We start from the raw sequence: 12935 nt of genomic DNA, 5'->3' as shown, positions 1-12935 counted from the left end.
TAAAAATATTAAAATACTTTTAACTCTAATTTTAATATGAAAAAAGGTTTAATAACAATTAAAAGTGACAAATTACAGTTTTGTTACAAAACACATTTAGGATGGCCATAATGCAAGCGCAGAGTAAAGATTTTATTCAATTTTAAAAGTGACAAAATACAGTTTCATTTAATTGAATCAAATTACCATTTCAAGTGAAACTTCTGAAGGGGGGAAAAAAAAAGAGAAACATGAAGCATTGAATAAAATCTGTAAATTCGTAATTTGCAATTCAAGTATCAAGTTAGGAATTGAAAAGGAATTGTATTGAAATGATTAAAATATACATATTTAAAAAATCTGAAATTTATCTTATTCATGTTTTCTGCACAAATTGTCTTGCCAATAAAGATTGTTAAGGCCATAGATAAATGCATTCACCATATGAAAATATCGACTTCAATTACATTCGTTCTCAGCACCAACTGAAATGCAAGGATCATTTTAAGTAGTGCAGCGTCCTAGAAAGCACATAAAAATCATGGTATCTTAAATAATTCAAGCATTGTAATCATGATATTTAGCTCTAATCCTACCATTTCTGTAAGGTGAATTAAAAATCCAATCAAAATTAAAATTTGTCAATCCCGTTTCAAGGTCTTTGTTATGAAAGCTCTTGTAAATACTATTGCAAGGTAAGCCAAGATAGTGACGGCAATACCTCCCAACAAAACAAGATGATCAAAAGTGGCATCCTGAACTGTATATGCTCGAAGGCCAATTGCATCCCAATTGCTCTCTGTCCACACAGGGTCCACTATCCCCATGGGATCAGAGGAATTTGATGGCATAACATTCCACATTCCAGATTCATACTTCAATCGGGTAGAATATGCAGGGACATACCTGTAATGATACAGAAACATTAACTGTAAATTGCATTTTCATAATTACATGCTGAGAATAGAGAATCCCTGCTAATCATCTATCAGTTTCATCATGTTAGCCAATAAATATGCATCACTTAAGCCACGGCAAGCTAGCCTGTCTCTCCACTATGGACAAGGCATTGGCCTAAAAATTGGCTGTACAGCATGAAGACGATGCATACCACATAGACCACCTACAGGATTTGACCAGATGGAAGAAATAAAAAATGAATGATGGTACCTAAGCTATTCCCAGTGCAAGCGAGAGTTTGATATGCTGTAAAAAGGTTTACATGTTGCACTATATGCACTATGCAGAGCACCAGACTATCCAGTTGCCAGCCTTGATGGCAATTTTGAATAAGTCAATTTGGACACAAAAAATAAAAAATAAAAATAAAAATTGGACACAGAGCAGCAGACTAAGTTAATGTTATTAGATATTCACGGTACCTCTGCACTGCCATTCTAATTCACCAGCTCCTAGCTAGAACGTTACCTTGTAGTAGAAATAACACAGACCCCCTTTCCATTTGTTTCTGCCCTAATGCAGACTTCATCTTTGTTGCTGCAACCTTTTGAGCAATCAGAGCTAGTCTTCTCCATTGGAATAGCAGTTCTATCAGCCAAAAAGTTCCATATAAACCTGGAAACATCATCAATGTATCCAAGATATGGAGTTGATGAAGGTTCGCCAATGATAACACCAACATAATGACTAGGGCAAGAAGCAGTAGGTGATATATAGTTCTTCACCAGCTCACAAGTCAAACCCGGGTCACAGTCCAATAGACAACCCATCATTTCTTCAACTAGAGAGGCATTCACATTGATAGCACTTAGAGCTGAACTGCTTAAGTTTTTGCTGCCACTTGCAAGGATGTAAACGGCGCGAGCAACAAGAGAAGCGGCTGCCACTATAGCTGAAGAGTTTATGTTTGCTGCATTTAAGGTATCCCAGTAAAAATATGTAGCATGTACCACTGAATTTTTTTTTCTTTTTTCCAAAAGGAGGAAGCCATTGAAAACATAAATGAACTCACACATATCATCCAGGTGACTATGGTAGAACTTGTTGGCAAAAGCAGTATCAAAATCTTCCAATACAATCCCAGAGGTTGATGAGTTCTGCTGATAGAGAAAAAGAAATTATAATAGCAATATAGATTTCTATGATAACAACCACTCTCTCAAAGCAACAAAGTGGTTTTTCTTTTCTTTTTTTCTTTCTTTTTTTTTTCTTTGCAACAACTATTTACACAAAGGCCAAAGCAACGAAGGGAATTTTTCATTCTATCAAAATATAATGTAACTTTCATGTTGACAATTGCTTATGAATTTATTCCTCCCATTTTTTTTTTATTTTATAAACAACAAAAATGAACCCAAAGTCAGACACGCCCAGAAAAGATAAGAGAAAGAAATAACCAAAGAAAGAAACCTTCAGTTTTAACTAAAAAACATGTGTTTTAAACTACACAAATATATTTCTTCATCCCCTCAAATATCTCACTCTCTCTCCAAATGCCGCAACATGAGGCATAATTGCAGTGGGCTCCAGTCCTTACAACTTTCTAGCTCATGAAACTCCCCTTCCGATAACCAATAATTCATGCAGAGACTTTGGAATGAAGTTAATGACCATAGCTACCTTGCAACTCTACAATGCAATAGAGATGCCAGAGTATCTCCTCACTATTCCAGTAAATATAGCAATATTCATAATAACTTGTTTCCCTTTGCCTCACCTATAGTCCACGAAGAAAGAAATTTATGGCAGTGCCTTAACCTTCCAAATACACTTCCAAGGAATATTTTTGCCCACATTGCCTTGCAATCTCATATAATAAGAACTCAGATGATACCTAGTGTCCCTAATTCCCTAGCAACATTACAGAGAAATAGAAGACAGTCAAAATTATCCGCACTTTTCTCTGGCATATAACAATATGGTCTACTGTCTTCCCATGGTTCCCTCACATTAATACAACATCAATTCATAAAAACTTAATTGCTATTAACAGGATAGTCAACTGTGCCCTAATTCATGCAAATCAGAAATATGAGAAAGAATGCAATAATGACTTCAACTTACTGTCACTAACCTTTCTCAGAAATGCCATCAAAGATGATGGGGGTATCCCAGGATTTGTAGTGCTTGCCCTTGCAATCGCAACATTTTTGGATTCAAGTGAATCTTCAGCACGTTTGAAGGCATTCAATATTTCATTTGTGGCTGAAGAAACCTACATTAATGAACACTACGATTACACAAATCAGACATGCTAAGTAACAAAGCTAATCATCAATTCATCGCATAAGAGGTTCACACATACAAGACAATATAGTACAAAGTAAAGCATCTATTACTTTCCAATGTAACAGGGGGGAAAAAAGAAAAAAAACCCAACCATCCATGACATTTTAGGCAAAATAGAGCCAAAAAAAAAAAAAAACATGTAATTACAGGAAACAAGGGACTAATCTGAATTTCTAAAATAGGTAGTCCTAGAATTTTTTATGCCGTAAAAGACAAAATGAGAACACAAAAAAAAATCTGAAATTTAAATTTCAAATTTTAATCATCCAACAACCTAGGCTAAAGAGATCTAAGAAAACTCATATAAGTACACAAAATAAAACCTAACCTTTGTAACAAAGTCCAATACCCAAATATCCTAACTAATTAAAATGCTCAAATAATTATTTTCTTTTGTTTCCCCTAAAATATGTAGTACTAAAATCTCTAGTAGGTCAGTCCCACATTAGGAACAGATAAAAATGCTAATTTAGGAGTTTAAGGGGGGTAAATCCATGTTATTTGCATCTCTGACTATAAGATCCATGATATCATGATAAAAGAAAGTTCGAGCAAAACAAATCAATGAACATCATTCAAAAGATTTTGTTTCCCGTTAAATGCCCACATTTAGCATGCCAACTACACCACCTTGTCTTTCAACCAAGATTATGGATCTCAAAGAAGGAAATAAGGTAACCAAGTGCAAAGTTTCAAATCTAAATTGATCTCAACTCTCATCCATCATATTATTGATTCCTGGATGTAAATATTAACATATAGAATTTCAATATTTTTGCCACCAAGACTTGTAAAAGAGTTTTAGTCTACTTAACTTACTATTAAGTTGCAGTACTACTTGGATCATGAACTTGCCTGAAAAATTCCTCTTACCAAATTTGCTACAATTTTTAATCTTCCAACACTGTGTGAAGTTTCATGTAATCAGTTGATTAATAATATCAAATACAAATATTTGGAGCAGCAAATGTTGCTGCCACTGTCACCATCTAAAAATGCCAGCATATCCAAGTTTATTTACCAATATAAACTGTTGCAGAAAATTCTTCTACTGAGCAAAAGGAAAGAGGCAGGAGGGTTTATTCTAGAAGAGGACAAAAGGCTCTGGAGAGAGGACAGCAAAGCACCATTCTATTAGAGGGAATACCGGAAATCACATGAGTTGGCAACAAGGAGATGTTATATAGAAAATTGAATAGCTGAAATGACGACATGGATTTTGGCATTTTCTTCCAGCTAGTGGCTTGGGGGCAGTTTGCATGCTGCTGGGATGAGAGGAGGGATATTTCCATTTGTGTTCTTGAGAATATCTTGTAATCCACCTGGAATCCTTACGAAATTATTGAATAAAAGCTCTCTATTCCTTGCTGCTGCAAATTACACTGTTTGTTTCCTTGTTGCACAATTTTTCTGTGTTCTTTACTGTTTATTTACAAATTCTGTTCCTTTTACTCTATCACAAACACTGACACCTCTATCATTAACTCCATATTCTCTAAACAAGCTACAACATAGTTATATTCAATAAACACATCTAGCTATAGAGAGCAAAAGATGAAGAGGAATAAAAAAAGAAATACAAGAAATTGAATGCAAAAAGTAGAAGAGAAAATGTTTGCACCCCTGATGTGTGAGCGAAAAAGGTTTTATTCCCTCCAATGAAGCCTTTCCCAACAGATCCAATTTCTATGACCTATGCAGAATCATTTAGCACACAAGGGGTAAGCATCTTATGATATTAAACCATAGTTTAGAATGATTAAGCTACTAAAGAGTAATGAGTTGCACAAAACCAAAAATAAAAAAACTGGACCATCTGAATTTATCTTCTCTCAAAAATTGTGTTTTTACTAAACTGGACCATCTGAATTTATCTTCTCTCAAAAATTGTGTTTTTACTTTTTAGCAATCTTATTTCCTTGAACAAGTGCTCATTTTTGTGTGTATGTAAAAAGCTAAATAAAGTTAATCACAAAATGTTAGTTATACATTTTTTCAGGTGAGAACCACGATGAATACCATCTCAATTAGTGTGTCATTAAGGCCATTAACTGCATCTGACTGTAAATCAAGTTCAAGCAAAAATCTCCTGCTACCAAGATAGCCCCATGCCTCCCCAGTGAAAACTGAAAAGACAAGCTGCACCAACATTATGAAACTATCAGTAAACTATTCACTAAGGCACACCAGCAATAGAACAAACCACCAAAATAAACAATTCAGTAAATAAATAATAAGGCTGTCTAATGCACAAGATATACCGCAATATAAATAAACAAATATCATGTGCCCTAGGGAGGGGTCAAACATATGCAAACTTACTACTGCACCAAAACTTTTAGAGTACACCCCAAAATAAATAAATAAACGTTAACAAATAAAACTGAGAATATACAATTGCAAAAACATAAAATCAGAATGCACCTATATTACAATTCACCACTAAAAGACAAGAATTGATTTGCTGCTTCCATTGCAATTTTTTAACTGGGCTCTTTCATGGTATGGTTAATATGTACTAATAAGCTCATTGCAAACTGCAATGCATTGTAATTTAATAATCTCTCCAGTTTTATATTTGATTGGCTCAAAAGGGTATATGATTTTTCATAATCATATATAGGTGTATATTTTATTTTATCATGACATTACAGCCATTTCACACATTAGAAGCAATACATGTGGAGTTAACAAAGTTTCATCCACCTATGCTAATGACAAATTAACAGAATAAATATCAGTGCCAAATTCTTTTATAGGTAAGGGAGTTATTTGCCTATTTGTGTCATGAGGAAGGGCCACTTCCTTAAAATCTAAGGGAGCTAAATGGAGAAGGAAAAATCCAAATATCTTAATTTTCTCGGACTGACGACCATAATCCACCAGTTAAGCTACATCCAAAATTAATACAAGGATGACTCCAAACAACATAGTTGAATTCCAAATAAGGGAAAGAAATAACTAGTCCTCTTAACATAACAAAGAAAGAGGCAAAAAAGACAGTTAGTCAAGCAAGAGCACAGGCCTTTGAAACGTTATATGAGAAACTTGGAACTAAAGAAGGGGAAAAAGATATTTATAGATTAGCAAGGAGGAGAGAAAGGAAATGTCAAGATCTCAATCAAGTTAGGTGTATTAAGGATAAAGAAGGAAAAGTGTTGGTGAAAGATGAGGACATTAAAGAAAGATGAGGACATTAAAGAAAGATTGAGAAATTATTTTAATGATCTCTTTAATAATAGTCAAAATGGTAATAGCGTGACTACAGACTATAGAATAATAGAAAAGAATATGAATTATACTAGAAAAATTAGATCTTTAGAAGTAAAGGAAGCACTTAAGAGGATGAAAGTGGGTAAAGCCTGTGGACCCGATGAAATACCAATTGAAGTGTGGAAGTGTTTGGGAAATATGAGAGTAACATGGTTAATTAAATTATTTAATAAGATTCTAAACTCAAAGAAAATGCCTGATGAATAGAGAAGTATTTTAGTATCTATTTTTAAAAATAAGAGAGACATATAGAGTTGCTCAAACTATAGGGAAATTAAACTCATGAGCCATACTATGAAGTTGTGGGAGAGAATTGTGGAGCATCGACTACGTCATGATACTTCTATCTCTCTCAATCAATTTGGTTTTATGCCTGGTCGTTCAACTATGGAATCGATCTTTCTCATTAGAAGCTTGATGGAGAAATATAGAGATGTGAAGAAAGATCTACACATGGTTTTTATTGATTTAGAGAAAGCTTATGATAGTGTTCCAAGAGATGTCTTATGGAATGTGTTAGAACAAAAGAGAATATCTATTAAGTACATACAAGAGTTGAAAGATATGTATGAAGGAGCAACTACTATTGTGCGCACAGTGGGAGGGGACACAAAAGATTTTCTGATCTCAATTGGATTACACCAAGAACCAGCCATAAGCCCTTACCTTTTTACATTAGTTTTAGATGAATTGACGAAACATATACAAGAGAGTATTCCTTGGTGCATAATGTTTGCGGATGATATTGTTCTGATAGATGAGAAACGAGAAGGAGTCAATAGAAAGCTAGAGTTTTGGAGAAGTACTCTAGAGTCAAAAGGTTTTAAGTTAAGTAGAACAAAAACAGAATACATGCATTGCAAGTTCAGTGAAGGCCAAACTGGTGATAGGGAAGGAGTTAGTTTGAATGGAGTGATACTGTCCCAAAGTAATCACTTTAAATATCTAGGCTCAGTCCTTCAAATAGATGAGAGATGTGAGGAGGATGTTAGTCATAGGATTAAAGCCGGATGGTTGAAGTGGAGACGTGCCACGGGAGTTTTATGTGAACGCAAGATTCCCAATAAGTTGAAAGGAAAATTTTACCGTACAGCCACACCACCGACTATGTTATATGGTAGTGAGTGTTGGACACTGAAAGAGTCGTATGCGTCTAAGATAAGAGTTGCAGAGATGAGAATGTTAAGGTAGATGAGTAGCCATACTAAACTAGATAAAGTCCGTAATGAGAGTATTAGAGAAAATGTAAAAGTAGCTCAATTGAAGATAAGTTGAGAGAAGTTGGAGGTGGTTTGGTCATGTGAAACGTAGACATACGGAGACTCCAGTTAGACAAGTAAAGCACATTAGGTTAGAGGATAGAAAGAAAAAAAAGGGTAGACCTAAATTAACTTGGAGGAGAGTAGTACAACATAACCTAAAAACATTACACATTTCTGAGGATTTAATCCAAAATCGTTTAGAGTGGAGAAAGCGAATCCATATAGCCGACTCCAAATTTTTGGGATAAAAGCTTAGTTGAGTTGAGTTGAGTTGAGTTGTCTTTTAAATGGGACAAGCATAAGAAAAACAGCTAAAAAGCTCAAATGAATGGCAATCCATATGCTGACAGAAGCTCTAAGTAGAACAAGACCTTATACATAAGCAAATTGTCACAAATAACACATTGATTAAAGAGCATAAAACTCACACAAACCTGCTTACTAAGATCACCCAGACCATTCATATGAGAAAGTGAATCAACTGCTGCCAACAAGGAAATCAGTCCCTATAAAAGTTTCAAAAGAAAGTCAGTGTATTGATTTAAGACAGAATAAACATGATCAAGAACTAAAAAAAGGCTTTAAGAATGACTAAATATGCATCAAAAACCTTGAACTTACAGAAATAGGAGATTCTGCACCTAAACTTTTGTCACGGAAAAATGAAGCAGAATCCATAGATGCCGCAATTAATATAATGGGCTTGGATTGACTTGAGGATGAAATATTAATTGGCGGGAGTGATGACCAAACACTTCCTTTCACAATTAACATAGAAAATTAAAATTTAAGCTGCAATTTTGAAGTAAAAAAACTTAATCATCTCTACAACACAAAGTCAGGTTACACTGTTAGTGAACCACTGGCTCCAAAATACTGAATTTGTTTTTCCATCAAATAGTTCAACTCAGTTCACAAAAAAGCAAGTGACCAGCTCATGTAAAATCTTCAGCTGCAGGCTTGATGCGACTCATTAGCTAAACAAGCCTCCCAAGCTTGTAAAAAAATTTTACATCAAACACAAGCTTAGTTCCATTGAGCTTGTAGTCTTACAAACAGGCTGGCACCTGGCATATAACTCAGTTTGCTACTTACAGAGGGGAGATGATCCTTATAAGGACTACAGATTTTTTTAAAGTGGGATTTTTCCCTTAGGAATAGTATTAGAACCAAGCAACAGAATATAGTATCTTATACAAGCATACACAAGCTCCCGTGCATTATAAATTCATCAGATAATGATCCAAAATGAGGCTCAGCAGCTCAGCACTAAACAATATAATGATTTTGAAACCAACCGGTTCATTAACCGAAACACTAAACAGCAAAAAGAGAAAAGAAAATCCAACACAACCTACCTGTATCCACCTAAAGGAAGGCAAGTCTGTTCTCTTAAACAAGATTCTGAATTATGAGTCCCAGATTTTGTAGTCTTAAGGAAAAGCCAAACACATTAGAAATCAGTTCAAGTATATCAGCTAGTTCAAATATTTAACAAACAGTGAAGAAGTCAAGAAGATCATCGTCATGTACCTGCATCACCAAATCAAACTCAGCGACATCTGCTGTATAAGCATTCTTTTGTTTCTCATTCTTTGTGGCAACCTACATGAACATGTGATTTTATGAAATGTAAATTAGATCAACCTAGAAATCTGCTCCGGGGAAATAGATCAAACCATATCTGAAATAAAAAGGACACAGAGAAGGAGACTATAATTTTAGGACAAATTAGTTGTGAACCATTTTGTGTATCATTACAGACATAAAATATTCATTTTTGCAAAAAGCCAGGGTGTCTCAACTAATCAGGTGCAGGCAACAACCATGTTTCAATTTGAAAATCTTTTTCCTTGTATGCAGAATTTAAATGTTTCACCATCAACTAAAAACTTCTCCATCATTTAGCAAATTAGATGCTTTGGATATTTTTCTCAATCAAAGTATTCTCATTTTCATAAAAACAATAAAAAAAAAAAAAAACCAAAAAGGAGCTTACGTGTCAAAATACAACAGAAGATAATAATAATTTTGCAGACTATAGAAGCAATCTACTAATATGGTGAATTGGTACTTAACCAGTTCACGCAAAACAACCATAGGTGAGTAAGAGTTTACAAAGATCACACAATGTCCATCAAAAATAAAGTTCATCTTGCTTCTCAGTGTACAGAAATATTATCAAATGCAGAATAACCAATTTGTTCTTGCTAAAAATTATATGTTTTACCTCCTGCATGATCTGACTACTCTCCTCAGAGAGCAAAAATACAGGAAAATCATAAGCTTTCCACATAATACCAGATCCCTGCAAAAGAAATGGTGATGAAACTTTAGCAAGTTGAGCAGATATGAAAATTGCAACTCCCATGATCAATTGTTCACCAGGGTGGAATTCAATTCAGTGAGCACATTTTGCACAAAAATAAAACAAAATCAGTGCCCACCAAAGGGGCACTCATGGCATCAATAATCTTGTGTAATTATACACCAACTGGTTCACCTTTAATTACCCAATAAGGAAGATACTGTGAATGTTTAACTCTTTTTATCAATTAAATTAAATAGTTAAAATTTTCATGATAGTTTATCATTGCACAGAGATCAATAAAAGGAGCGTTCAGAAACCAGCTGTATAAATCAAGTATCAACATATAGAAAGAGGTTGGACAACAAGAAGCTGATTAAGATTTGACTGATAACTACAAACTCTCAGGAATTTGTTAACTAATTAAAAGTCATAACATACAATTGGGTTCCATTCATAGTTGAAGCTTTTATAAGGTGCAAATTCAACTTCTGGGAACTTTTGAGCTGGAGAGAACCCTGGAATAAAGAAAAAAGTCCACTGTTAGCACTAAGTAGCACCCAACAGTAATGTAGCCCACCATAGCTGTAAAAGAAAAGACTACCAATTAGCAGCAATCACCTGCTATTTTATTTTGCATGTTGTTCCTAGAATCAACTAAAACACCACCCACATTCTTGGCAAAACTTGAATCATTTGATATTCTGAAGCAGAAAGCCAGAAACAGATATCTGACATTATTACTATCAAAATAATTTTTGTCTTCAATGAATAATAAAACCCATAAACATACTAATCAATGTGAACCAAGAAAAAAACTAAGCATAAAAATATTAAAATAAAAGTAAAAATAACCAAAACCCCACAGGCAATACATAAACAAATAAATATAGGTATTTTCAACAAAATTCAGTACTCAGGTTATACATTTTAAAAGTAGCAATTATACAGAAAACCTCTACAAAAATAATGATATCTTAAGCCATGGTTTTATACTATACAAAGATAATTGCAGGTTTATAAGCAAAATATTCAAGACTCTGCCATAAACTCATGAACAAGTCCATATTGCATTCACAGTCACACTGTCTAATGAAACTATGAAAGTAAGCAAAATAATTTAACTATTCCATTAAGCTACTCATGTTGCAGCCAAGAAGATTCTATACTTTCCAGCTTATGATAGTGAAAAGACATTGAATTAGCTGCATAAGAAACCAGCCTTCTGTTCAGTCATTTTCATAACTTAGAGAAGATTAGTTATCAGAATAGTAATAATCAATTAGTTATTTTCATAAAATAAAAAAGACCATTGTGTCATTCTATACACATTTTGGGGCACATAAGATAGCTTTTGTTTAGTTCTAGTGTGCTCTTTTTCAGTAAGCAGTGATTGCTGATTTAAGTTATGTTCACACATTTCTAAATTTTGATCTGGCTTGCTATTTGCACTCTAAAAACCCAATATGCTTTGTGATTTTCCAGATTAGAAAAATTAAACTGCACATATAAAATCCACAAGACTTACCACTTTTATCATGTTGCTAGAACAATTAATCAAAAAGCTCAGCTTTGAAGAGAAGATGATATAGAAAAGAAAAACAAAAATGAACATGTTATTTTAGTAAAGAATTGATATACATGCCTGTCAAAAAGTTCTTGAATTTCATCTAATGATACCAAAACAGCAGATGAATGGGCCAGCTCAATTGCATTCTTGAATCTTATAAGAGGAGTGACAACCTTGTCTCGTCCAGGATCTAGGTACCAAAGGGAGAAGAATAGCACAGTAAATATGCATGCATAAAAAGATTAGATTTTATGAAATCTCCTGTGAGGTAAATCACTATGACAAAAGGATGCAAGCTTTTAAAGCATCTTACTGGCACAACCAATCTCTCCAGAAAGATTCAGTAGTCGTACACAAGGATATCCATCAATGAACCTGTACATAGACTTCTGGAGATCAGGAACAGACTGCACAGAGTTTGTCTGTTCTGAAATGCCCAAGCAACAAAGAAGGAAAAATCAATTTCCAACAGACAAATCAACAGCAAAATAGAAATAAAATGATAATTAAAAAAAAATCATATTTTTGTTCTTGGGATGATTAAATTGTCTAATCAATTTAAAAAAATATATATATATAAATACAAAGGATTTCTATAAAACAGTACATGCTTCCTAGCCCACATAGCCAAACCATTTATAATGGCCGCTCCTTTGCTATTTTCAAGCAAACATGCAAAGTCACAATAATGCCAATAAACAATTTCAAGTCCTAGCTAGCACGACGCGAATTAACTGATAAATAGCAAAGCACTCCTCAACTCTGCACAGACGTGCAATACACATCCAAGCATTATAGAAGAAACTAAATATATCAATCATAATAAGGGATTCATATCAAGAAATGAATGTTTCAAATGAAGCCGAAAGCGTGCAAGCGAACCGATTATGAAGATTAAAAAAAAAAAAAAAAAAAGAGGTGGAAAAGAACTCACCAGAGAAAGAAAGTCGACAATGAAAATTGAAGAGCAAAAGATTAATATAAAGAGAAATTAGCTTCGTGGCCATGGCTGAGTGTAATTGATGATTTTTGGTGAAAAATTAGAAACCCTAAGCCATGGCCACACTCAAAATAGAGCTAAGAAACACTCTCTCCTGTTTTTCGGTAATATTGGAGTATTTGGCACGGTTAACTACAGAATCAAATCCCATTTTCTTTTTGGTCTTCGCCAAATGCGAATCGGGTAGGATCGGGCGGGTGGCATTTGGATCCATCTTTTCTACCCCAGGTTTTGTGCCAACAATTTCTATGATTATTTTTATAAATTCATATAGTAAGACATTATACTAAATTA

General features: G+C 34.1%; 1 protein-coding gene across 3 annotated transcripts; it reads right to left on the bottom strand.

Moving 5' to 3' along the window:
- Positions 1–391: 391 nt before the first annotated feature.
- LOC110645919 (nicastrin) lies at positions 392–12786 on the bottom strand. 3 transcript variants are annotated; one of them, XM_021799187.2, is made up of 16 exons: positions 12576–12786; positions 11955–12068; positions 11717–11831; positions 10693–10775; positions 10513–10589; positions 9994–10071; positions 9297–9368; positions 9122–9195; positions 8385–8517; positions 8198–8269; positions 5248–5367; positions 4850–4921; positions 3014–3154; positions 1952–2036; positions 1408–1849; positions 392–885 (listed from the first exon to the last, which is right to left on the bottom strand). In XM_021799187.2, exons 1-16 carry the CDS (start codon positions 12646–12648, stop codon positions 621–623), a joined length of 2016 nt encoding a protein of 671 aa, XP_021654879.2. In that variant the 5' UTR covers positions 12649–12786; the 3' UTR covers positions 392–620. The 3 variants fall into 3 exon arrangements, with proteins under 3 accessions (XP_021654879.2, XP_058009275.1, XP_058009274.1); XM_058153292.1 differs by having other exon boundaries at positions 11955–12016; positions 12576–12776; XM_058153291.1 differs by lacking the exon at positions 4850–4921.
- Positions 12787–12935: the final 149 nt, after the last annotated feature.

This window comes from Hevea brasiliensis, chromosome 9, assembly GCF_030052815.1.
Source record: "Hevea brasiliensis isolate MT/VB/25A 57/8 chromosome 9, ASM3005281v1, whole genome shotgun sequence".
Classification (NCBI taxonomy): Eukaryota; Viridiplantae; Streptophyta; class Magnoliopsida; order Malpighiales; family Euphorbiaceae; genus Hevea; species Hevea brasiliensis.
The sequence above is the reverse complement of the archived record's forward strand: the minus strand, read 5'-3'. Positions and strand labels throughout refer to the sequence as shown.